This window comes from Monopterus albus, unplaced genomic scaffold, assembly GCF_001952655.1.
Source record: "Monopterus albus unplaced genomic scaffold, M_albus_1.0 scaffold85.1, whole genome shotgun sequence".
In the NCBI taxonomy this organism is placed as follows: Eukaryota; Metazoa; Chordata; class Actinopteri; order Synbranchiformes; family Synbranchidae; genus Monopterus; species Monopterus albus.
The window spans coordinates 741230-768697 of record NW_018127965.1 but is presented as its reverse complement, the minus strand read 5'-3'; the positions used below and the strand labels follow the sequence as shown (position 1 = coordinate 768697).

At 40.9% G+C, this 27468-nt stretch overlaps 2 protein-coding genes across 3 annotated transcripts in view; both read right to left on the bottom strand.

Moving 5' to 3' along the window:
• Positions 1-2839, bottom strand: part of LOC109964213 (inactive phospholipase C-like protein 2) — a 62834-nt gene extending 59995 nt beyond the window's left edge. The window contains exon 1 of the mRNA XM_020607351.1: positions 1907-2839. Within this exon, the coding sequence (XP_020463007.1) occupies positions 1907-2209 (303 nt within the window). The 5' untranslated portion in view covers positions 2210-2839. The remainder of the gene's footprint in view (positions 1-1906) is intronic.
• A 5830-nt stretch (positions 2840-8669) lies between these two features.
• stat5a (signal transducer and activator of transcription 5a) overlaps positions 8670-27468 on the bottom strand; it is a 49524-nt gene continuing 30725 nt past the window's right edge. For both annotated transcript variants that reach the window (XM_020607297.1, XM_020607296.1), the window contains exons 2-19: positions 24910-25047; positions 24537-24693; positions 23110-23199; positions 22050-22224; positions 21140-21270; positions 20837-20988; positions 20337-20492; positions 17702-17881; positions 16775-16862; positions 15974-16096; positions 15587-15679; positions 13961-14167; positions 13265-13359; positions 12800-12942; positions 11854-12009; positions 11647-11698; positions 10856-10966; positions 8670-10696 (exon numbers count right to left, since the gene is read on the bottom strand). In XM_020607297.1, the coding sequence (XP_020462953.1) occupies positions 10573-10696; positions 10856-10966; positions 11647-11698; positions 11854-12009; positions 12800-12942; positions 13265-13359; positions 13961-14167; positions 15587-15679; positions 15974-16096; positions 16775-16862; positions 17702-17881; positions 20337-20492; positions 20837-20988; positions 21140-21270; positions 22050-22224; positions 23110-23199; positions 24537-24693; positions 24910-25037 (2361 nt within the window). In that variant the 5' untranslated portion in view covers positions 25038-25047 and the 3' untranslated portion in view covers positions 8670-10572. The remainder of the gene's footprint in view (positions 10697-10855; positions 10967-11646; positions 11699-11853; positions 12010-12799; positions 12943-13264; positions 13360-13960; positions 14168-15586; positions 15680-15973; positions 16097-16774; positions 16863-17701; positions 17882-20336; positions 20493-20836; positions 20989-21139; positions 21271-22049; positions 22225-23109; positions 23200-24536; positions 24694-24909; positions 25048-27468) is intronic.

Here is a 27468-nt window from a genome sequence, read left to right as displayed (position 1 = left end):
GCAGATGGGTTTTCTACAGCACTGACTGCTGTCTGATGAAACACAAAAGAAGGTCATTCCACTAACTGTGCAGAATTTAAGTGTAAAGGTTCCCTGTACTTTGTCAGTTTAGTCGGCTGATCAGTTCGGTCTTTCACATAACTGAGCTTTCACGTTATTTCACCAAGAACATGTGCAGTAGACTACAACTGCAGTCAAGTACACAAGATCACCTAACAGAAATGTCAGTGCACTGCGTAGAGAGGGTATAATGGATCACCACCGTGGTGATTACATGTAATGTCGAAACTGCACCCAAGAGACATGAGGTGTGAAGGCATTCAAAAACTGCTTGTTCTGTATTCCAAATAAATCACACAGATCATGGGTCAGTTCTGAAAACAACAGCACAGTCTAAGCTGTAATGTATGATTTTGTGGATCTACTGGTGTACTGGTGTGATTTAGAGCTGCACCTGGTTATTTAAAGAGATGAGAATTTGCTGTACTTCATCACATATACTATCAAAGCTCAGCGGGATCACTTTCTATCATAATACGAGCATGGTATTCAAAGAATCAGATTTGTTATCAGTCATATCCAGAGAGTACAATCCCCTCCAGTTTTCCTGTCATGCTCATGAGCTTCACAGTGGTGGACTGATTGTTTAGAAGAGAGAGGATTGATTTAGGGCTTCCGGGACATATATTTCAAGATTTATTTACTTTTATGGGGAGCAAATGTTTTCATAGTAAAGCCAAAGATGAAAACAGTAAAAAACTGTACCTCCACTGTTGTACCAGCAGCAGATTGTGCATCTGAAGGTCTGTGTTCATATAAAGGTTGTTTGATGGGGTACTGCGTTGTGTTTGTCCGCATCCACAGAAAAGCCAGTAATGGGGGTAACAGTGACTTTAGTCTCCATTGTTTTATGTCAGTTGCTAAGCAAACTAGGTCTGATATGACAGAACGCAACTCTCAGTGTGTTCCACCTACGCAAAACCTCGATCTTCACCAAGAACCCCATTATACAGTCTGTCATGCTAACAGATTGCACTCTGTGTTGTAAAAAACAATGCCTTCTTGTGTCCTAAAAGCATAATGTGGGGTAACAGTATATAAATCATATGAGGAGGCTTTCCATCTTGCCTCTGGCAGTGTGTGAAAGTCCAGTTAATTAACCTCCAGTAATGGGAAGCCTAATTAGAGCTGGGCAACCTTTAGAATTATTAAAACCACTCTATATGTAGTTCTGCAAGGGTGATATGGAGAAGGGCAGCCTGCCCCTGGCCCACAAATCAAGTATATCCTAAAAACAAATACCTTTTTGTACTGGTGCATTATTACGCTACCGTTCTGGAGTATTATAGGCTGCAGTATGCTAAGCATAACGGGTTAACTGCTGCTGTAGCAACTGCAGCAGTAACCAACTCCGAATAATAATAATAGTTAGGCTCCTTCTAACACGCTGCAGATGGAACTGACATTAAAGGTCCAATGTCTGAGGGTTTTTTCCAAGATAATTGCTGCAGTACATAGTGTTAACTTCATGTCAAGGAGTCTGTGGATTGCATCAGTGAGTTTGACCCACAGGGAACTCCAGTGGAAAAACCCAACACAGCAGGTGCTCTGTAGAAACTCCAAGGGAAGATTCCTTTTTCTTGATTAGTAGGCTATTAAATGGTGATGCTATAAGTGGTGAAATAAAGTTTATCTAGGGGTATATTGTATAACTTCTGTTATAAATGCTGCCTGAATCTCATTTTCCTGGGATAGCCAGTGAAATTCTCTATAGGACCCCTGGATGTCTGGACCACTGTTAAGAAACACTGTGTTGTTTGGCTATACTGTGGCACAGCAACTTGGGAAATCCTCCTTGTGGCACCTTGAGAATCACGGACAAGGAGAATTAAGTGTTTCCACCAACCTTCATGATGCCGCAAGGTGTGTTTCCAGCTCCCTGGCTTCTCTCGGCGGAATTATCACGGCTGCCACTCCCGATCCTTGGGTTGCCGTGCTCCCTGTACCGTCTATTGGTGTAAACTCCTTCGGCCCCGTAGCCCTGTGGAGCGGCCGACACATCCAAGTACGCCCGGGTTCCGGACGGGGTCAGTGCGGACGCAACGCCGGTGATACCTGCTGCGTTGGTCGCGCCCTGGGGAGGCATGGCGCCGATGGCAGGATCCAAAAAATGTCCCGACACAGCATCTGAAGCGTGTACCCCTTCCATGATCCGCCAGTTACAGTAAAGCCCTCCCCTCAACAATGTAAAAACCCATTTTCTCAAAGCACGGAGGACTTGATGTCCAGGGCAACGCGTCTTATTCACGGATCACCGCTGCCGGTTCATCATCGGAGCGCACGGTCGCGTGTGAAGCCGGGCAGCGTATAGTCACACATTGAAGCGTCCTGGTGAAATAATGAGCTGAAGGTTTAACCTACCCGCACACGACCGTCTCCGATTAGCGGACTGGAGGCATTTGCTCAAAAACACCGGAGATTCTGATTTACGATCAGGGTTTGCTGCCACCGTTTCTGTTTACAGCGTACACTTTCGTCTCCTGGTCCCCAAGAATCTGTTTCGCTCACCACGTCCGCTTCTGTGCACTCTCGTGCGCATCTCCTAACGTCCTGTGCACTGTTGTTGCGGTGCCTGCTAAATCCGCGGGACAAATTCAAGACTGCGAGGGCGCAATAAACGCACAAACGCGTGCCCACACCATCGCGTGTGTACAGTTAAATCCATAATCTCGCGGAGCAAGTCTCACCTCTACAATGACATTTACACAGAGTTTAATCCGGATATTTCACACGTTTTGCACCCTACGGTATTAGTGAGCACCTCATGGAGCGTGTAACTCACTCACGACCTCACTTTCTGCCATTTAGTAAACTAGCTCTCCATAAGAGGGAGCTCGAGAGTGCCAATTTAAACATTTGTGAAAATTAGATTTTGTAAAACAAAGAAAAAAATGTGCAAAACCAGATTTTAAAAATAAAATACAAACTTAAAATCCCCAATTTAAGAGATTTTTTCAACTAATTTTACTGTGATTGTGCCCTCTGAAAGGAAACAGAACCACTGTGGGATGTTTATATAAAATATTGGTGAAAGTCAAGCAGGAAAAAACTGGCAGGTCTTGTATAAACAGAAAGTAACTGCAGCCGGAGTGGTTTCCAGCTGCAACCACAACAGATAAGTAAAGTGACTGCTGCTGCATGGGTGTAGCTTTTTAAATCAGACTTTTGACTTTTTAAACATCTCTGGCCCAACGCTAAGCATTTGACAACCATATAAGAAAGCCAATGAATAACAGTTGGGTATATTTTTTCATTAACCTGTAAGTTTGTTATTAACTTATAGGTTAGAAATGTTTCTATCTGGCCTATTGTTTTGTCTTTCAATAAATAAAATCAATGTCGACACCCCACTCCAAGGTTACCAGGACGTAATGATAGAGGACAGATAACAGGGTGATGTTGGTACTACCTTTAAATTCTGTGATATTTACTGATTCATCAACAAAAAATGACAATATGCAAGTAAAGTACAGATACCTCAACACTGTACTAAAGTACAGTACTTGAGTTAATGTGCATACTTTAATTACTTTCCACCTCTGCTGACAATACACTCAACCTTAATCCTTAAGACGTGTTTGTAGTTGTAACATTAGATGTACATGTTTGCATCTAATCTAAATGAGCATAATAGAAACTAATAATGGTTCTAATTAAGCCCGCATCTGTCTCAGAAACATTTTTGTCAGTAATATTCTATTTTTATACAGTTTTTTCCCACCAAAAAAGACATTACAGAACACATGAAATGACACTGTAATTTCACAATATGCCTCTTCATCAAATACACAAGGACACCCCGCCTCCCATCTTCTTGGTATTCATTTGAAGACAATCAGCAGGAGGGAACAACAGAGCTGAGGCTGTGAGCATGAGTCCTATTCATTTACAGTTGCATCCAGAGTAAATTGGAAAGACTGCAGTCATGCAACATCATTACATGCAGTCTAACCTTGGCATCGCTGTCTCAGATGCGTCTGAAGCCAGGCCTAACAAACTACAACAATGGAGGGCGTAACAATCGATGTCAAGCCAACTCACATCATCAGTATGCTGGGACAATGCAGCCCACCGAAGAGGCAAATCAAATCACAGCCATGCTTGTACAAAAGGAGTCATGTGCAGCAGAGAATGTGTGCGAGAGCATCTGTTTATAATTGCCAAATATGGCCAGACTAATCAGAGCCAACACAATGTCTATGCATCATGGTCACACTAGGTTTTTGTCCTTTGTGTAAATTTTGGAAATACTAGGAAAAGGATTTCCTTTAAGTAGCAGCAGCCACATGACAGTATGGGTTTCGTCTGAAGGTGGGACAGTCTATAGAAGCTAAAGGTCATATTAAATTCTGCTAGTGCTATTAATTCACATTCAGATCAGTGAATAGGACAGATTTACACACATCTGAGTATTGTTGAAGTTTACATCTCAAGGACAAGCTGAACAGCGAGAAGTGAATTAAATCTGAGAAACAAACTATATGACAGAGAACGAGTGTGAGCAGTGGATGAAGTAATGGTGTTTGCCATTTGACTGAGGAAGCTGTAGAGATTTCATGCCACCTTCTTTTCCTCACTCGTTCTCGCTGCCCTCTCTTTTCCCTCAAGGTCTCTCAGGGTCATGTATTATGCATTCTCAGAAATAATTCAGCAAAAGTTCTGCTTTTAAAAGCCTCCCCTCCTGGCCCAGCCATCTCACTTTAATATGAAAAAGCTTGCGACGACTGGTGTCCAAATTCAAACATCAGCTCCACGTGGACTTAAAATGAGCGCACGTGCTGTATGTTACAGTGCACATATTTACTTAGTGACTTGATAAATGACCATATCAGGAGTGATGACAAAAGATAAACAACTTTTGGCCAAAAAAAGAGCTAAAATAAACCACTAAGTGAGAGAGAATGTGAAATACAGAGAAGGCTGTATCAGCACAATTGAACACTGAAACTGGCAACGTCACTCTAAAATAACACCCCTGCTGTTTCCCTGTAGTTTCCCGTGGCAGGACATTAGCCATGGCTGCGGGGAGTAAGGCACCGCTTCCTCTCACTGCAGTAGCTGTGAGGTACAAACCAAAGGATCTCCATCACCAGACCTCTGATGCTTCTCTCCTGCCACTGGGGCCCATCAACAGAAGCCAGACCATTTGTAATGATGGTGTTGACTGACTATTGATCGAGTCTTCCAATCTCAGATGCCTATAGAGGAAAAGAAGACAGAGTTACCTGGTCAAATGTTTGTTTGTTTGTCAGTTTGTTCCCTCACACCTTTATTTCTCATTTACATCATCTACGGCATCAGTTATAATTACCTTTCTCTAACTTCAAAGGAAGATACTGAGATACAAATGAAAACACAAGATCAACAATTTTTTTCTCACAGATACATGTATAATGTGGGAAGTGTAAATTTAAATATTATTTATAGAGGAAGTTCCTGCAGATCACAGATGGGGAGGGGTAGGTGTGTCTTCCTGAGCTTTGCCACCACACTTCCTCTGCCCGCCCATGTGATTATCAGTTCAACAGGAACAGAAACCATGTATACAGTTTTCTCATAAACACTTTTTTTTGTACTGTAGGTTTCACAGTGTACTTTTACACCAACAATTGGTCTTAAAAGGCACAATCTATGATTTAAACAACAACAAAACACGAGAATCTCACAGGATTAACACGCCGCAAAGGATCTAATTAATGTTTCATGATGCTGTAGGAGTTTTGTTTACATACGTAGGAAAACAGGTTCAGTTTGATTTATGATTAACAAAGACAAAAGTGCTGAGTTTCCAGTTCTACCTCAAAGGCTTCCATTATAAATGTGATTTGGTCTCAGTAAAGAGTGTGGTAAAACAGTTACTCCGCTTTTAACTTCTTGTTCATTTTATTGGGGTTTTCACTGACAAGATTACAAGTTAATTAGACTAATAAAGCATGCAGAGATGAAGGCTGAGGTTGAGTGTAGAAGGTCAAAGTTCAGCAGTGTAGCCTTTAAGGTGAAATGAGGAACTTAAAGAAGCACAGGTCAGGATCTGAAAGCCCATTCTGTGAGCATGTCATCAAGATGTGATTTCTGTTTTAACAGGATTTTCATGCTATATTGCATTATAAGGCTTTTTTCAATTGTAAAGCAGAAGTGGCAAAATAATTTAAATCAGTTTTACACATTTTTAATTGGTTTGGGGGAGAATGGATGGCCACCGCATGGACAGTGCTAGTGAAGTGTCATACTTGGATTGTGATAGCTACAAGATCACATGTAGAAGCAGAGGATTTATTCAGAATTTATAAGAACATCTAGCACTTCTTTGTATAGTTTTTATTATATGTTTGCATTTTGTTTGAGCTTTTATTTTTCTCTCTCTATCATGTTTTATCTAATGTCTGAATCATTACTGAAGCTTCACAGCTGTCCTCTGTCGGATCCATTGGACTTTACTGACACCTGGTGTTGATATAGTTTAATGAGCTAGAATAAAGATAAATACTCTTGTCCATGCAGATTCTCAGTCATCCAGGTCATAGTAAGCTGAAAAAACGTAGAAAAAAATCAACTGGACTTGGTTTTAGGTAGAAGGCGTTTCACCTCTCATCCAAGAGGCTTCATCAGTGCTGTCCAACTGGTGTTGAGCAGGAGAAGTCCAGTTGATTTTCTCTCTGTTTTTCATCTTACTCATGTGCTTCTTTATCTTTTGGCTAGAAAGATAATCATTTTCAGAGATGGAGGGAAGTCCGCTCACCCAGCTGGTCAACACAAAGCCTCAGCACAGCTTTCAGTTACTGTAATCTGCCAATAAATTATAGTCAAGGACAAAGAAATGCACTGTATGTCAAACACTGGGCCTCATGAGAGACTAAAGAAAAAGCTTTAACTAAATGCAGAGATTGATTGGCCTTTCAAACTGGTTGACAAAGAACTGGCAACACAGGAAATACAGAACCTATTAGGAAGAAGAGTTAGAGACAGCACAGCAGTTTCTGCCAAACAACAATGTGTGCATAGTTTATTAAAGTCATCTACCACCATGGGGCTTAAATACCTAGAATTTTACATCTCCAAGGCAAAACAATATCTGGTGCCCCCTGAAGAAACTGACATTACCTTTGAATCATACACATATACCTGAGTTTTTCACAGCCTTAAGGAGCAATACAGACTGAAACCTATACCCTTTGTATTTTCATTTGACCCCTTTTCATCCATGGGTCTCAATTCCAATTATATATTCTGTAACTAGTAAAATACATTTATCTCTGTAATTTATCTTTTTTTTTTAATTTTCTTCAGTCATTACTGTATTTTATTGTGCAAAGCAGTTGCCAAACTTAGTCATCTGAAATATTATACTTATTGTACACTGTACCTGGAAACAGTGGCTTGTCTGCTGTATGCTATTTAAGGACCCCCACTTCAGATGCAAACCACAGTGTTCCAGCTATACTTCTGCTTTAAAGCTCCTGTAATGAATGCAGGATTAATGTCCAAGCAGCTACCCTCCACTGACCTCTGGCAGCCTTTTACACTGGCATGGTATCATTTACCTGTGCACATTTTTAGCCTTTAACACAGTAACCCATAGGAATAAATCATTTAAATACTAAAGGCCATAATTATTACATTTTGTCTAAAATAACCACCCAATGAAATTCTAGATCTATAACTTGATGATGAAATAAGCAATAACCATTCACATTTGTTTAAATGCCATGCAAAGTAGATTTTCTTATAACTTTCCCTGGGTCTGAACATGACTCCCAACAAGTAACTGGCAAAAGCTACAAATCAAAACACACACAGAGCTTATCCCCACCAGATGGCAGAAATGAGCTTATTCAGACAATTTGTGATCAAGACAAGAATTCAACTTCTGAGGTTGTGAAGAACTATTGTGCAAGTACAGATGGATAATGTGGTAAAACACACATATGTTCACACACAAACAGTTCTTTTTAGGTAGCTCTGCATACTTACCATCTCTTATGGTCACATGGCACATTCAAATGAACATTACATTTTGAATGTTGAGCCATTTAGCACAGTCTATAATTAAGACGCTTGTATTCTATAAAAACTAGTAAAGAAGTGGCTGACATCAGCAGAGATATCTAAACAACAATTTATGAGTCTACAGTGATGGAAAGTCTGCTGGTTTGTTCCTTTAAAATGAAATGATTAATTCCTGCATTGTATGGCAACATATTGATTTAATGTCAAGTATCATTGGGGATGTCTTCAAGGGAGGGTTTCTCAGTAAAATGAGGAACTTTCTACTCTGAAGCCAAGGCTGTAATATTTTCCACTACATTAATAAGTGGAATAGTTTGTAATAAGTTTAAACATAAAATTGCTGGGTCCATGTTTATATGATGAAAGTTCTTTCACGCGTTGCAAAATGCAGCAGACCGAGTGTTCAGGTGCACTGATCCTATTATACTGCACATGATGCATGTGATACACCCATTTCCCTGTTGAGCTTCTTGATCGTCAGACTGACTGCGGTGACTGCACACATAAAAAAGAAATGCATGTGTTTTTTAATGACATCAAAATCTTTGGTACTTCTACAGGCTGAGTTCAAATTATTTATAAAACTTTATTATATTCTTTGCAACTCAACAGCTGTTTCTCTTGGAAAAAATCCAAGTGATAAATCCAAACCACAAACATTGTACATACACCAAACAGCGCCATCTATATCTTGAAAAAAATACACATTCTAGTGAAACAAAGCTCAAAAATGATGAGAATAATGGTAATGAGAGCTACATGTTTCCCACAAGACTGCCTGTGGTTAGGGTTAGGTACGTTGAGATATGAAATACAGGGAAAAAAGCCCAAAATACAAAAGCCATAAAAATAAAGGTGAGAGGATATTTTAAATATTGTAAAGTCTGTTGGACAAATACACACATACATCATACATCTTTCTCTGATTTCCAGTTGATCAGTGTTTTTTCAACTGCTACTGGTGACATGCACCACAAGACTTCTGCTCAGATTGAGTTGGTATTTGAATCCTCAACGCTGTCAGACAAACGGGCTACATTCACTAAGGGTGTACCAGAGAAACAATAAAATAGAATTATGATAGAGAAGATACGTTTATATTCTGTATTCATATACAATTTTCCATTTTGCTTGCACATCAGTTAAGCAAAGCGATTCATTCTCGAAGTTCAAGGCTGTGATCAGTGACATATTTTCTATCCAGCATTGTGTGTGTGTGTTTCAAGTGGAGGCAGTGGGGTAATAGTCTCAGCATATTAGACTAATGTATTTCTCTTTTATATGCAGCAAAGAAAACGTATGTTGAGTGATACCAAAAGCCAAAGATAGACATAACTTGACATCCTTGAGCAGCTGGTGAGGCTGAGCAAGCATTCGAAGCCTGCACCTATCTATCTATGCCTTGCAAAGTCAGCGTATGGCACAGTCTGGCTGTCACACGGTGACATGCACATGCTGGTTATGTCACACTGTCATGGCACTGCTACAGGGATAGGCAGTGAAAGTCAGAATGGAGCAGCAAAGCCCCAAATATACAGGCATACCGACCACACAAGATTCTTCATCAGTCTAGACTTCTTCAGGTGAGGAGGTTTCAAGCATAAAACAGCCAACAGAGTTAGCCCTCAGGCAGCAAGGGATCTTCTTCACACACAACAGCACAAATTACAATAACAAAAACCCACTGACTAATGGTGTGAATGTGGTGCAGAAACAACAACAGACACAAACGCAACAACAACTGTCAGCAGAATAATGCGAGGTAGCATTGACGATGGAACAGAGGGACCTGAGAGGGTTAAGCAGGCAGTGCTGGGTAAATGCTTAGATTTGCATTTCTGTGTACAAACAGAAGATAAATAGCCCTGTGAGCGCAAAGAAGGTGAATAACCCACCCCCCCGGGGGTTTCAGCTGGTGAACAAGTACATTTATACGATACTGATGTGTGTGTCAGTAGCAGAGCGCACAAAGTTGCTATGCCTTTAGGTTAGTGTATATGGATTTGAAAAACTGACTGCAGCTCTGCAGAGCAATGACTCAGATGATGTTTAGAGCGAAAGCAAAACTTTCCTTTCTTCTCAAAGGGCAAATTCAAGGTCATTATCAAAATACTGATTACCCATTTACATAGAAGAAAATATGACAAAATAAAAACATTCACCTGTTAAAATGACTTCATACAGTAGCATATTATTTCAATCGGGAAATGGACATGCATGCACATTGTGAATGAACATTACTTCTTTTTCACAATACTGGAGGAACACTGTAGGTTTTGCATTATACCTAGCCTGTTTTACAAACACTTGTGGACACAAATAGAACTAAGACATGTTACTGACATGCATGCTCTCATGCTGAAAAAAAAAAAAAAATCACAACTATTATCAACATTTCACATTGTAGCTATCTGAAACAAAATGAATGGAACCAAACCATGAGAAATGTCAATGTGAGTGGGACAAGGACTTGTATGGTGTTGTCACAGGTTTAAAGGTCAAAGGTCAAGACTGTTGGCCACCCCACTGGCTCTCTACAGGCCGCCGGAGGAGCTCTTCTACATGCCTTGCCACGTCCATTGTGTCATCCAGGTCAAAGTCTCCATCCGCATCTAACATAGAGTCACCCCTGCCACAGGACAGAGAGAGGAACCAACCACATTCAGACAAGCTGGCAGCACATCACCAAGAACAGCAGGTGCCACAAGATACTCCTTACAGTACACACAAAAAATGCATACACACTCACACGGAGCAGCTCATATGTTCAAAGGACTTATTGACTCACATAGTTGAGAATGTTCCGTAGGTGTGGGGGTGAATGACAGGTGCTGGGGAGGCGCCATGATCCATATAGGTTGCGTTCGCACTTGTTGGGTCTGGATTGGCTGTAGCAAACCTGTACACACACAGACACACACACGCATCCTTGTTTTTGTCACTTACCGGGTCTCTACATAGGCTTACATTCATTTCCAGGAGACTTATCCTAACCTTAACCAGAGCCGCTACTTGCCTAACCTTAACCCTAACCCTAATACTTAACCTTACACCCCATCGTTTTCATAGAATTCCACAAACTATGTTGTGGGGACCAGCAGCCGGTCCCCATGAAGATAGTAACTCATGAAGTTTGGGCCGCACAAATATAGAAAAACAAGGCCACACACATACACACACATTTAAACCCAAGATAGAAGCCTATGAGTCTACGCTCAGCAGTTGCCTAAGCAACTACCCTCAGCATGTTTTCCAGACCTGACTGCATCATTACGACCATTCTCTCTACTGCAGGTAAACCGACCACAGAGACAGGCAGGGAGTAGGGCTTGCTAACTAACAAGCCTTACTCTAATGATGAGTGGAAGACAAGCCTGCTCAGGAACCCCGGCCTTCCCTTAATTGACTTCCTCCAACTGTAACAGTGAACTAATAGCTCATATTTATTCAAGGTCCAATATTTAGAGATTAACTCTAAATGTTGTCACAAAGGACGAGCTGGTGGATGGATGGCGGAGAAGACAAGAAGGACAGCAGGAGCAGGTTTTTTTTGAAATGAACAGGGAGCTTGATACTTACTCAGGCACCACTTGTTTGATCTGTGGTTTCACATAGCCGTCCACTGCTTTGGCTTTAAAACAAACAAGCACAGGGGCAGAATATCACTGACAGTTCACTGCAGTCATCATTGAGCAATCACGACACCCGTTCACAATGGGAGGTTTGCAGCTGGGATATTAAAATTTTAAAAGTAATTGTAGCCAGTGCAAAAAGGAAGTGGCTTACAGAGAGGCGGGGTGTAATATTTGGAGAACACCTCATCCTTGGGTCTGTCAGGGTAGAGGAACAGGAGGTGATTGAGATCGCTGATGCGGTCGGCCAGAGAACGAATAGAGAAGTCTTTGGTTGTGTAGGGCATGAGGTTCCAAACCATTCTCTCACCTGGAGAAACACCCACATCACAGCATCAGCAATGATCTTTAATCCTAAACATTCTAATTACACTATTACAACACCCGAATAATCTAAAAACTACATGTCTCCTGCCATCCTGTCACACGCTATACTCACACATTAAGCCTTAAAAGTTACATTTATGATTTGAAAATACTGATAATAGGTTATGGTTGGTTTAAGCTCATTGTTTTTCTGCCTTTTTCTGGTCCATATGGTTCAGTCTTACCCAAACCCCTCATGAAACTGTTTACAGATGCTCAAACTACATGTACAAAACAGCAGAAATGCTGAGTAAATGGCTGGTGACAACATCTTACAAGTTGAAGAAACCTGCCTTTAGAAGATGTTTGCCACCTGAAGTGGGGCTAAAATTGAGCAATTATCACACTTACTGTCAGCAGTTTAAAATGAGAGCAAGTTGATTGGGATGCCCATGCTGCTATTCTCCTAGACTTTTCAGTAAAATCCAGTTGCTATGACATTATTAATAAGCACTTGCTAAGTCAATAGTATGTCAGACCTCTGCTACCATGAGTCCAGACTTCGTCTTTCTGCCCCATAATGGTCAACACAGCACTAGCAGTTTAATGCTATTTTAACTTAGCAAAAACATAACAAGAATCTTGTACATAAATAGAGTCTTGCTTCACTTCTTGCACAGCCAAAAAGTGTAGAAACCCAAGTAAACTGATCCATAAAAAAGTTTAATTTTAAAGGTCAGAGAATGCTGTTGTCTGCCATTTGGTGTTGTTACAAACATCTGCACATCACAGACCTGCTTTGTTAGGATTTTCTGCCACCCAGGCAATTGTGATTCCTCCGATCTCAGAGTCACTGAAGCGCAGAAGGAAGGTGCCATTGGGTTTAGACATCAGCATGTCCTGAGCCTGCTGCTTGTTTACAAAGCCCAAGATGGCTCTAAAACGAGAGAAGATTATATATATATATATATAAAAAAGAAAAACATTATAATTGTCCTGTGCTACCGTTCACCATCTCAGTCCTTTATTTCAGTCCTTGTTTACTGGTGAGAGCCGATCCAGCTCCACAGCTTGCCATGGAAAATAATGAAAGTGAATCATTGCCTGGGTCGACAAGATTGTCAAAACAGGGACAGGAAAACACATACTTTCACAGCACACGCTGTCCAGCTGTCACACTGACAAAAAAGAAAAGTGCTGCTTTATTTTTTTCTGTTCTACCACTTTTTTCAGTCAAAGATTGAAACTGATATTCTTACCCGTCATTCCAGTGTGGTTTGAGATGCTTTTTTGTGAGTTCCATCACACCATCAAACCACTGCCAAAATGTGAAGTTCCTTCCTGGCAAGCTTTCCTGTAGAGGACAGGGGGAAAAAACTGACATGTACATCTTTTAAAACATTTTCAGATTTCTTCATGCCCATCCAGCCCATAAACACAGGGAACAACATGTCCTCATCCAAGTTGTGTTTATGATTTATCCACGTGTGCAGCTGTGTGTGTACATGTTGGGCACTGTGTCTGAGAAGAAGAAGAAGAAGCAAAAGAAGACGTCTGTATGCCGCATGCATGTGTGTAGCCTTTACACGAGTCTGTGAAGCAGCTGAAACTTGATGTTCCTGTGATCTAATGAGACTGATGGTGTGTGGTGAATGTGAGTGCGTTTTCTGCCACTGCCAGCTGCTTTGCGCCAGAAAATGAGGCCTCCAGCCTTTCACTGGATGGACAAACAGGCCCATTAAGATGAAGAGCTAGCTAGCAATGAGGTGTTCTCATTTAAGTGGACTACAGAATAGGGCAACCGGGACACTGCAAATGGAGCAAGAAATATTTCTATGCATGAATAACTAGCAGTAAATCAGTCTTTGGAGAACATGTGTGTAGCTGAAATGGTTCACTAAAACTGGCCTGTGGGCATGTAAAAAAAAAAAAAGGGGGTGGGTATCGGTGCTGACCCTGTTAAACTGAGACCAGGTCATAGTCATGTTGCGGTAGTCGTCGGGGTTGTTGCTGGAGCTGCTGAAGGCCTTTTGAGCCAAGAAGACCAGGTTCTCCTCAGACAAACCTCGATTACTCTGCACTTCAGCTTTGTACTTCATGTTGATGGCATCACACAGCTGAGGCCAAAGCACCTTATCTGGCACAAGGAAAGGCACCCGTCCCTGTCGGAGCAGAGGAGAGCATGTACATGTGCTGGAGCAATGTGGCAGCAGAATGCAAATCACAGTAACAGATAACGTGCAAATATGAGCCAAAAGCACGTGCTGACAGCTGCAGCATTTTTTTATGTATATTGCATCATTATTTCCACAAAGACTAACATATTTCATAACAGTCACCCTCCATTCAAAATAGTGATAATCTAATTAGTTCACCAGGATATCGGAGCTTCACTGTGCACACTGATGGATGTGCAGAGTTTGACACTAGAAGGCTGGTTGCCCGTTCATCTACCTAACGGGGAACATTTCTCTGTGCTCAAATTAAATCTCAGGTTCTGATGTTTACAATTTTGTGACATGCACTCCAAAATGCAATTTCCAGTGCATTTAAAGTGAGAATGACCTTTCAGTGAAACAGGAGACATCTTTTACCCAGCAGTTAAACTCTGAACAGTATTTGCATATGAATAGGTTCTGGAGTTTCAATAAGGGTGAAGGAAATATGTAATTTAAACACATTTTAACAAGGTACTAGAAAGAACTGTTTCAGGCACAAGTTGTTTTTGAAAGCAAACTGTTTTAGGGCAGTGGTGGCCTAAAGGTTAGGGAAGCTTGTGACTGGAAGATCCCTTATCAACACCACCGTGGTGCCCTTGGGCAAGGCCCTTAACTACAGCTGCTCCAGTGGAGCTGCTCAGTGGCCTGCAGGTCTGCTGTGTTTGTACTTGGCAGCTTCCAGATGTGAATGTGTATAACTGTATGACTGTACTAAACTAAGTGGAAATACTCTGAGTAAATAAAGCTTATTTTTATATGTACTACCATGTCAGAGATTTAGCTTTAAACATTCCAGACCAAAGCAAAATAAAATAGCTATCTAACAGACAGAATAGATATAGAATAGTAAAATGAATCTACTTGCTAAGGCCATGTTGATTACTCGGTCATGTTTGATGTTTATCTTACTGATTACATTTTGATCAACTGTTTAGTCTATGAAATGTAATGAGAGCAAATGCCTTTCAGAGGCTGAGCATAGTGTCTTATTTCAAATGCTTAAACTGTCAGTGAATAAAACATGTGTTGTAAGCAGATATGTGTTAACTAATAGATTTGTCAATAACTACAACACCTCCTGTGGGCAGCCATAAGTAGCGGCTGGTGTATAAATAAATAATACATGACAATGTATTAATACACTGTTGTAATAACATATCTTCACGTCATCATAGAAGAAGTTATAATTATGCTATGTTGTTGATGGTGTTGCCCATGAATAAAGATACATTTGATGTATAAAACCGAAAGGTTTATGTGATTCTGGTGTTTATGTAATATTTAAAAAAAATACAGGCTGATATTTAGTCATTTCTAAATTAAATGTTGAACCCACAATCACACATGCAAACATTTACTCACCGGCTCTGCAAAAGCATTGTCCCACAACACAGTTGCTGTGGCGTTATTGTCTTGGCTACCATGAACTATCACCACTACAGGAAGTGATAATGTCTGTTCAGAAAAAGCAGAGAGAGGCCATCAGTAAAACACACAGCAAAAAACATGATCACAGTATGTTTTGAATGTAATGATAAAGCCCTTTAAGCAACATCATAAGACCACTGGGAAGAAGACATATGGGAAATGGGAACAACTACTGTTCGCTGGGCAGATGGTAAAAGTTTGGTGATACAGGCTTAAGGATGAACAGATTCCTACTGTCGCAGGAGTAAGAAGGCATAGTATTGTTGTGTACCAAGGCTAATGTAAGCTTTTCGTCCATCCTGTCTGTCTGCGTGCTCTTACCTTCACTTGAAAGCCAAGCTCATTCCCTCCAACACTAAACTGGGACTCGAACAAAATGGTGAATTTCTCTTCTGTGACAGATTCTGCTCCTCTCCTGTCCGATCGCTTGATCCTCTTCAAAGACTACATGAAAGATTATGTGTAAGAATGCTGCCCGAATTACACAAACAATTCAAACTTACTGTACATCGTCTACAGCACATGCATGCATAATTCACTTTGAATCACATTACCGTGCTAACATGTAAATAATCTATGGAGGACTCTGGGGATTGTTGCTAACAACATATGTGATGTAGGCAGAGGCTCTAATATGCTCCTCACCGATCCTCCAAAGCATTGCTGAGTTGCCATGGGTATGTTAAGTACATACTGTACTGTAATACCCACACTGCGCATCAACAGTGGCACTTGATGGAGCAGTGGAACAGTTCTATTGAACCAACAGTGGCACTTGATGGAGCAGTGGAAAAGTTGGTTTCACATCAAACTATCATAGTGCTGGTATACTACTGTGGTAATCCTTATCATGGAAACCGCTCAATAAAATAAAATGACAGTCCATCATTATATGAAGGTCAGTCAGTTCAGAAAACTTAGAGAAAGAACTTAAAGTTTCTCAGGTGTAGCCAATAAAAACCATCAAATACTATAATGAACGTGGCTCCCAAAGGTGGCTACTTTGAAGAATCTAATATTCAAACTTCTGACTGGCACTGTAATTTCTAATGATTTATTTAGATACATTCTGAGGTGTGCCATAAAGTCATGTGCTCATCTAGAACACAAGACTCCACTCACCATGTTCCTGAAGTGGGCACTGAGAGTTCCTGTAGTCTGGTGGTACTCCATCACACAGTTATTGTTGAGAATTTCCCCACTGCTGTCACTGAATGACAGAGACAATCAAGAAGTAAGTCTTCTGTGACACACTTGCCAGCTCAGAATAACAAACAAATGAAGACAATGTTTTTTGTTTGAATGGCAGCAGCTCAGTAAAAAACACACTGGGTGTATGAATGATGTTTATGCTCATTTTTTTAAACTATTTCTATCTTCTCCAGATTAGCAGAAAGCAAATAAAAGTCTCTGGGCTGTGGATCAGGTGCCATACTAAGCGATGTACTGAAGACGAGAAAGAGTGGATGATGGCTGAGCTGTTGAGCCACTGGTTTCCTGGCTGACATGCAGTTCTGGAAGGTTCCTGTTGGTCAGGAGGAACGTGGCCTGACGTGGCAGAACAGGCTAAATTTGGATTCTGCATCCACACTATAGATTCCTCTGAGGCATTGTTCAAGTTCCAGCCATGTTTTTGCGGTGAGGTCTGGAAACACACTAGGTCAGAATGCATCCTGGGATGCAGTAATCCCAGAAAACTAAAACTATTTATCTTAATGGCACCATGGAAGCTCATTACAGTCTTCCCACTAAAAAGTGGGAACACTACATGGAAGCTCATTACAGTCTTCCCACTTTTTAGTGGGAACACTAAAAAGTGTATACAAAGAAGGAAGCATTTTGTTGTTAGAATGCCAAAGCACTTGTGTAGTATCTGTCACTTCTTGAAGCGTCTTCTTCAGAACCAGATTTTCCATATTTATTTAAAGTAAGCCATGTCACTAATGTGACCAAGTAGGAGACATTAGTGAGGCTCCAGAGAATTTTAAAAAAGTCCTCTTTGTAATTGTAACATCTTCTGTTGTGACATAAATGAAACATTAGACTTACTTCCTTGTGTTTTCATTCTTCAGGAGGGCTTTGGCTTGCTGTTCACTAATGATGGTGGCTTTGACCTGTGGTGGGTTCATGTGCACGTTCAACTTCCCACCCACTAGGAGACGCACTGTAGCGGCAAATTTGGTTTGGGTTTTGAGCACTTGTGGAGGTTGTTTCTCAATGATGAAAGTGCTGTGGAGACAAAAGCAGCATTAGACTAAGTGGCAAAACAACGTCTTGTTGATTAGCTGACTTGGAAGCACAGTTAGTTAAGGTCATGTAACATGTTTGGTTGAAATCATCTTGTCCTTAAATGGTACAAAGAAAAGAAGAAAACCACCAGAAATGTCATGTCTTATTTTCTCCCTGCAGCATGTAGCACTCATCTCCAAATTAAAACCAGGTCTCAATAACCTTAAGACTGCAAAGTGTCCAAACACAGGAATAAAACACTGCATGTTTAAAACACCCAAAAGACTCCACAAATATTTTGAGGTCGAAAATCTTTCAACATGTTCATGTGTTTTTGTGTGAAACATCAAATGCAATAACTGTTGACAATGGAAACTCGGCAGGGTTCCTTTGAGCTCTACTGACCTGCACACTTGAGAACATTAGCCTTTGATAATGGCCTGAAATTTGACCTTGAGCACTAATGGAAGGTAATGAAAGTAGCAAACTAACAGGGCTAACAATTACTTTCATCTGACAATGTTACTTTGCTTTTCTGTCTAGATGTCTTCTGATTTGAACACAAAAAGAAAAGTGAGAAGACAGCCTAATGATTAAGCCTGCATGCTCAGAGAATAACTTGAAAGCAAAGACTTACTGTTGTTATGAGCCTTCAAGCTGAACACAGTGGACGACACTCTACCATTAACTGCCTGAAACCTCTTGGGGCTTCAAGGGAATACAGAGAAGATGTGCTAAGGGAAACTAACCTGTGCTGTGTGTGATAACAGTGCATTACTAGCCACAGCACAGAATCAGCTCATGCAGCACTGTTAATACTGTATTGTTAGATTTATCAGCTGCATTTGACACTGTGAATCATTATATTTTTCTGTCTTGTGTGCGGGTACCCGAGGTCTTGTCTTGAAATGGTTTGGGTCATATCTGTCTAATAGATGTTTCTCAGTATGTATTGAAGACTTTTCTTCCTCTCTTGCTTCTTTCACATTTGGGGCTCCACATGGCTCTATTCTTGGTCCGGTTCTATTTTCATTGTATTTACTTCCATTAGGGCCTATTTTTAAAAAATATGGGCTGATGTTTCATTGTTATGCTGATGATATTCAAATCTGTTTACCAGTTACTGGAAAGAATAATTGCCTGTTATCACCTTTATTTGATTGCTTGTGTGACATAAATAGTTGGCTATCACTGAATTTTAAGACAGACAACATGTTGGTTGGACGCCGCAGTGGACTGTCTAATTATGATCTTAGTCCGTTGGCTGCTTATGTGAAACTGCAGGTAAAAAGCCTTGGGGTGGCTTTTGATAGTGCCCTTAGAAATAAATAGATCAACTTGGTTGTTAAAACAAGCTTTTTTCAGTTGAGACTGTTATCTAAGATTAAACATTTTCTCTCATTTCAGGACTTTGCAAAGACAATTCATGCATTCATTAGCTCTAGGTCAGAGTATTGTAATGTGCTGTAATTTTGGATCTCTCAAGCTTCCCTGTCCTGTCTTCAGCTGGTTCAGAATGCAGCTGTGCATTTTTGACTAATACTCAGAAATGTGAACATATAATCCCCATTCTGGCTTCTCTACATTATCTTCCTGTTTGTTTCAGGATTATTTTGAAAATTTCATTATTTGTTTTTAAAGCTCTGCACTGTCTGGCACCTCAGTATATCTCTGAGCTCTTACATTATTGCTCACTGGAGAGATCTCTTAGATCCTCTAAACAATTGCAATTCCTGCTCAGAAACTCAGGAGGGCAAAAAACACCTAGCACATGTACCTTTGGGGCCAAAAATAATATACTGAAATAAGTTGTATGTGCTCTTGCTTTCCATTAATCTTATGCAAAATGCATGTTCTTTGCCTCTGCAAATCTCTTTAGGCGCATTCAACTACCATCCTTTGCCTTTGGGCACATTTACGTTTAGCCCTGGCTCTCATCTCCTTCTCCACCCTCTCCCTTATGTCAGTGCTTCTTCTGTCCTCTGTCAATGTTTCAACCATGTTAATTTTTGCCCAACATCTATTAAAAACCAAAGGTTTGTGGGGCTGCACAGTAAACATATAATGCACAATGTGTAAGGCAAATCTAAACTTAACTGTCCTCACTTCAGCAGATGTTAATCACTCATACATGTAGTGGAGAATCAAGGGAAAAAATACAAATATGCTCACAAATGCCCACACATTCATATTATGTGACTTCACTCATGTGGATTGAATCATTAGATGGATAAATTTAATGCCTGAATAATTTAATTTTACTAACTGGTGATATAGGGTTTGCTAGGATAAAGGGAAGCACAGAAAAGGGTGATGCTTCCATGTACATAAACACCACCAACTTACACTTACATTGATGCTATGCTGACCTACATTCATGCTGTTAAATCAGCTTTTTTAGTCATGTTTCAGCCTTCTGAAGCATAGACAAACCTAAACACACATGCACACACACCTCGTGACCAATGCTGAGATGATATCTGTGATAGTACTGTTGAGTTCACTGAGAAGTTCTTCAATGGGACCGGGGATGGGCAGCTGTTGTCTGAGGTGCTCTGCTCTTCTAATCTGCTGCCTGTTCTGCCAGATAGTTTCCGCCAGCTTCTCACACCTGATGGGCAGCACACACATACGCACAAACAAATAAACACAAATAAAAATTAAGCCTAGGCACAGACATGATCAGAGCTCTTATGTTTATACATTGCTTACAGAAATTTGTACAGCAGAAATTTTTACTTTAGTAGGTAAGGATAGCTCAAAACAGCAACAAGAGTACAAGCAGTCTGAAAATATGGGCTTAGAAGTCTTAAAAAACAGACATGCCAGCCTATGTCTGCCAATGTGTCTTATTAGGAGCCAGTAAACTCACTAGTATTCAATTGCAAGTGTGTAAACCTTTGCTTTGTGAGGGAGTCTAGTGGCTGTGATCTTGGTAGGAGGTGGAGTGCTCACCAGGACTGCAGGATGTCCAAACCTCCCTCTGGTGGGCCCCCGTTGCCTGCCAGCTGCTGCCGTCTCTTCCACTGAATCAGTTCGTCGTCCAGAATGATGGTTTGCTGCTTCCTCAACAGCTGCAGTGTTTTCTGATGCTTCTCTGCCAGGTCCTGCACACAGACAGACAAAACATTTTTCCTTTGTGGAGAGGCTTACTGGCAAAACACACACTGGCATTCATGCACATACGCACACTGAAGAAACAAAAGTCATACTGTTTCACATACATAAACAAGGTAAAGTACATTTTTTATGTCTTACCAGTCTGTATTTCTGTAGTGTGTTGGCCTCTCTGGTCAGCCATGCCTCCACGGTGGCTCTCTTGCTGAGAAGGGTGGGCTCCCGGAGCTGTCGATCAGCAGGTGGTAGCGTGGCCAGGCTGGTCAGCTGAGCTGGGGAGGAGCAAAGTTGGCATCCAGAGGGAGAGAGGTGGGGATGAGTTAGAGGGAGGAAAAGAGAGAAGAGGTAAATTTCTCAAACCTGTGCACATACAGTATACATTATCCCCCAGGGGTAATAATGATTTACCCAGGAGAACCTTCTGTACCATATAACACAGAACAAAACGTTGTTTTCTGAATGATGCAACATATAGCAACAAAGGTTGCTGGGTTATGGTAAGAAGATGTTTCTATGTGATCTATAGGATCCAGCATTTCAGACAACTTGATGTGGAATGATCTTTTATTATTTCACACCTTAATATTTGAATCCTTCAATCATTTTTAAGCTGTTATGACTTTGATGCACTAGCTTCACACTCAAGTAAAGTCCAGTTGCAAAGTCTGGCTGCACAGTAAATTACTCAGGGCTTCAGCTAATGATTTTTTAAATATTTAGTTCATGTTTACATTTTCTATCTGTTAATTAATTACTCAAAAAAAGTTTGAAAAATGTCAGGAAATGGTGACAAATGTCCAGCTAGTGCCTTCATATTGCATTTTTTTTGGTCAAACTTACAATTCAAGGAAAAAAAAACTGAATGAGCCAATATGCAAATTTGAAAAGCTTAAACCAGATAAATGAGAAATAATTTAACACCAAAAATGTTCATGACAATTTTTCTGTAAACTGACTATTGATTTAGTTTCAGAACTGCATCTGCTTATTCACTTCACAGTCTATTTCTTCTTGCATCACTTTAGAGCAACAAACTCCTCTCTGGTCTCACCCTGGATGCGAAGGCTCTCTTGGTACTGGATGATGAAGTACTCCTGGTTGTGCTGGAGCTTCCGCAAATCATTCTCAGTGTCCTGAGTCATGAGACGAAGCTCCTCAAAAGCTTGGTTGATCTGTTGGTATTTCTGAGACATGCTGTCCATCATCCCCCCCACAGGAGAGCTCGACTGTCAGTGAGAAAGTGTGAATGAGAGACAAGTCCAGAGAGAGGTGGAGGAAATGACACATTTGGAAACATCCACTGGAAAGACTGGTTCCCTACTGGATGGTGCATGGCCCATACATCAGCTATCACTGGATTGTTTAGGAGAGCTGCCAAAGGGAAATGCCTGGCCACTGGTGAGGGAGGGAGCACAGATAGAAAACCTAGCTGGTCATGATGCGCTGACCCCTGCATGTGGCAGCTGGGCTATTTTAAAAGAAAATCCCCAGTGACTAAGAGCAAAGTGGGAACACTGCAAATAGACAAGGAGGATATGCATTTGCTTATACTCAGACAGAATGTGTGGTCAGTTAAAGCTATGATGGTGCCTAAATGTTCAGGCTACACAGGGTGGAATTCAATCAGTCCAAATATGCATTCCACTAATAGAAAAGGCATGCCGTGACTGAAAATCTATTTACTCCAGGAGGTGCTGAGAGTCAGATGTTTTTCGCACTGATGGCTTCATGGTTCTGTAACACAGTACTTGTTATAAAATGAAACATTTTACTTCCATTTTTGACTTCCCCCTTATTGCAGCGTGAAGAAACACAAAAGGGTTGCTTTCATGAGGCCATTTTACAGCATTTCTGAGTAGGTGTGAGCTTCTGAACATTTATAATAATACAAGGCAATCTGTAAACTTTGGGGGAATAGGTGGAGAAAATAGCGTAGTTATCTAATGATTCAATCTCTGAATCATTATGTAGTTGAAGAGAAGCCACAGGGGTTTGTCAGTGCACGTTTAGATTTTGTTGAGGACATCTGTGTATAGACAAATGAGCTGATGTGTGCATGCAGGTGTCACCTTGAGTATGGATTTCACAGCGCACACAAGCATCCTACTCACATTTGTTGCCTCTCTGACGAGCCTCTGCTCTGTGTAGAGGATGTGTTTGATGCATCGGACCAGCTCCAGAGGACAGCGGTCATACGTGCTCTGAAAGACAAGGAGCACATGTGCTGTGTTAAGGCCTGTTAGCCCCTGACGAGGAGAGCGGCCGCTGCACACAGGACACACCAATTAAGTCACTTCAAGGAAGCTCACTGGGATTCTGTTGCCAACGCTGCAGACACACTAAAACCCATTAGATAAGCCTAATGAAACCCATCTCCAAAGTTCAGTGCACTTCATATAGAGACATACATGCACACACATTGCCATGCACACAGCAGAGTTGAGTGGTGTACAGTATATGTTACAGTAATATTTTTGCTCTGCTGATGATTCATTTTGGTTTCCCTTTCATTAAAAAAATACTGTTATTCTTGTAATTTTTTTATTTCCTAATTTAAGTGGAAGCATGAAGTTGCTCTAAAACTGCTTTCATCACACCGAGTTAATGAGGACATACCACATGATGTGAGCAAAAGAACACTCGGCATCAACAGCATTTGTTCACCTGTGTCAGAGCTACTCTGATATTTTAAGGTAATACTGGATCTCGAACATAAAGGAAAGTAATAAACCATGCACAACACATTTAGCCATGTGAATATATACATTTACATAATCATAGACAACACACACAAAACAGCCATTTGATTATGCTCTGCCAGCTCCTCACCCCAAGAGAAGGCAAACAGAAGAATGGACCTGTGAGCAGGTTGCTCAATCATAAATAGCAGTGCTGTCTGGCTGCCAAGGCCCTCGCTTGGGTTGTCCACTTGTTTTCCTCACGGTAGATACAACCTGTTCCTAAAACATTTTCAGCACTGTGTGTTCTTTCTATGAAGTGCGTTTGGGCTGAACAGTTGTCCCTCCCAGCCACTTGCTTACTCTCTTGTCACACTGTAAGCAATTTAAATATTTTGCTGAAAACACAGCTACAGTCTATGCAGTTGAAGTTATGTAAAATGATTTCTGGAAATACTCCTTTGCTTTGCTTGGTTGTTTTTGGCTAGTGGGCACTACATGGTGGAATATTTTTACTCTTCTGTTTAATAATAAATCAAGTATCAAATACATTTGCAAATTAAATAAAGGTCTAAAATCTCAAAGTGCCGAGGAAAATTTCTCTTTCACTAATAAATCTGACAAATAACTGGAAGCCGCACTTGATACACATATAGCCTTCTTTGCATATTCTCAAACTTTGACCTTACTGACCCTGGTTCAGTTGCCTTCACTAACTGCCTGTCACTCAAGCAGATTGTATGAACATGACAAGGTGGCTTTTTTTTTTTCAGCTTGCTGGCTAGAGGCAGATGAGCCAAAAATCCTAGGCATGCAGTGCTGCTCTTATGGCTGTTAAGGTACATTTCCAAGGCACTTACCTTGAGCTGGCTAGCGTAGTGTCCCAGTTTGATTTTGAGTAGGAAGCCATCCTCTCCCACCTGGTGCTCAGCCTTGTTCTGGAGCTCCTGTATCAGACTGTCCAAGAGGCGCTTGGCTTTGAACTCCTCCTGCGGGTTCTCTAGGTCTACAGCATCCCTAATAACATGCACATGCCACACAAGACACATATAAGCAACATAAACACATGAATAAATACATGCACAGGCTTAATGAATTAAATCTAAGAAGAAAAGGGAACTGTCCAAATATGCTGAAGGACAAGCACAGTACAATACAAACATTTGTTCAGGCATACATGAGGGCATAACTCTACACCCACACTTATTTTGTTTGTAGTGCAGAGAAACTCACCAGAGCTGGCCCTCTATCCACTGGGACAGATAATGTCGCACCTCAATTGGGAAGTGCTGACCGTACAGAGACTGCATTTGGTGTAGAGCATCCCCCTGGAGCTGCTGGGCCTGGATCCAGACTGCCATCTTCAACACCCTTAAGATGAAAAAGGGGATGGCTATAAGTTAGAGAGCATAGAAGCAAAAGAATAAAAAAATGGAAGGATATAACCTGAACGTGATGAGGAAAACTGAACATTTAAGAACACAGAACATGAAGCAGTTATAAAACTTTCACTTTGAATTGACAGTTCATTAGCCCCCTCTCGTCAATAATGACTGTCCAATTAAGCCACAGAGCTTCCACACATAAAGCAGTACGGGTGCCTTTTATTAGCCTTTTGAAATCAAAAATATAAAAGCAAAAGTATGAGGAATGGTTCCGTGTGTTATCTAACTAACTTTCTGTCTACAGCGGTGATCGCTCATGCTGTCAAGGCCAAGGAGAACATAATTAACTATCTAAACTAGCTTGTGGGTACAGGGTAAGGTAAAAAAAAAGCCCAGTTCATGAAAAGCACTGGAGGCCAGTCCTGGGTGCTATTAGAGTTTAGGATAATGTTAGCAGCTCTGCACAGATTTTTATTAGACTAGATTAAGTTTACACTCCAGCAACCCTGCCAAAGTTAAACATGTGATTGCATTACCTTACATATGCAGTACCTTAAAACAACACACTGGTTAGACCTCATCACCAGCCTTCCCTTGGCAAACAGAGTTATTTTACAACAAAACAACTGTCTGAGGTTGCATTATTCTTTTTCATACTAGGAATAACTGGCTCTGTCTAGAATAAATTTCTCAGTTGTGGCATCATACATCATGAGTCAGGTGGAAACATTAACTGACAAAATTGACTGCTGTCAGCTAGAAATAAAAAATAAATGTCTCATTCTGTGTGAGATCAAAGACCCATTGTTATCAAAAATTTGTATTTTACAGATGTTTCTGGTTTCTCTCTATGACTGCAGCTCCAAGTCAAAGCGGTTGAGCTCGTCCTATGTCTTTGCTCTGAACAAGCTGAGGGCTCAAACAGGCTTCTCTGTGGAGCCAACAGCTCCAAATTGAGTGTTACTGTGTCTTGGTTGAGAGGACGTTGCGTTGGGTCACTGCTACTTGTTTCCAGTCAACACACCCACCCACCATTTTCAAAAGTGGCACAGTCACTGTCAGTAAGAGACTTAGCTATATGAGTTTGCGGGAAGTTGTGGTGTGTACATGTACATGTGTGTGTATTTGTAGGTGCTTGTGGTGTCAGTGGTTCTGCTTGACAGTTCACACATCATTTGTGTGTCAATGTAATTGCCAGAAACAGGCTAATACAAAACATCATATACAGAGCAATAAGGTGAATCTGATAAGAATAACAAAATTTTATCTATTGATCTACTGTATATCTCTCTGGATCAATTCCTTAATTATACCTCTAGTTAACAAAACACACAAGGCATTCTACATGCTGATGGTGCTCAACATGGAGAGAGATTTCCTTTCCTTTTTCTGTTTAGAACTTTCATTTTCAGTTTTCAAGAAGAGACATCTAGAACTAACTGAAGTTTACAGTCATTTGGGACAATGCATCTTGTAATGTGCATTACATAAGAACCAGGAAGCCACATTCCTGCACAAAAAGAAACTGCTCAATTTAATGAAAACACCACAACACTGTCACAAACTAACAAGCTATTATTCTCACCTCACCAGACAAAGCGTTTGCATGTGTGCATCACCTGTCATAGCTGCACATGTATAGTATGTCTGCATGTTGGCTGACTACGTTTATGTGCGCCAAGGTAAGATGAGCTCAGAAAAGAAAATTCCGCTATTTCCATCTGTAGACACTAATCCTACTGACCTATGCTAACGTACTGATATCACTCGCAGTATGTCATGAGCTTCAACCTTGCACCTTCTCTTTGTTCCTATCCACTGGGGACTTTAAAACAGTCAGATTTGTACTGCTATGATGGTAAATGTTACAGCAGCTCCGTTATAGCCCAAAAGCTTTGGTCCCTAAATCCTGGCAGAAGTCTTCAGTAAAGTGTGTACTGAAGTGACACCAACCATAGTTTGGCAGATGATATTTAAGGGATTTGGTCTAACACAGTAAAAGGACCTTTGTCTATAATGATCAAATAAAATGCAAAAAGAACTTGATGAATGTGGTAAGATTAAGTTAGAAAAAGTGTTTAATTTAACATATTATCTTGTAGTTATTTTGTAATTGGTATGTCTGACCAGACTCCGCAGACCCAAACGTATTGTGAGGGTCTGTTGGGAACGTTTAGCAGAATCCCCTGTCAGATAGATGTTCAACTCCCGCCTCCGGCAGAACTTTGACCAGATCCCGGGGGAGGCTGGAGATATTGAGTCAGAGTGGACCATATTCTCCACCTCCATTGTCGATGCGGCTGTTCGGAGCTGTGGCCGTAAGGTCTCCGGTGCCTGTCGTGGTGGCAATCCCCAAACCCGGTGGTGGACACCGGAAGTAAGGGATGCCGTCAAGCTGAAGAAGGAG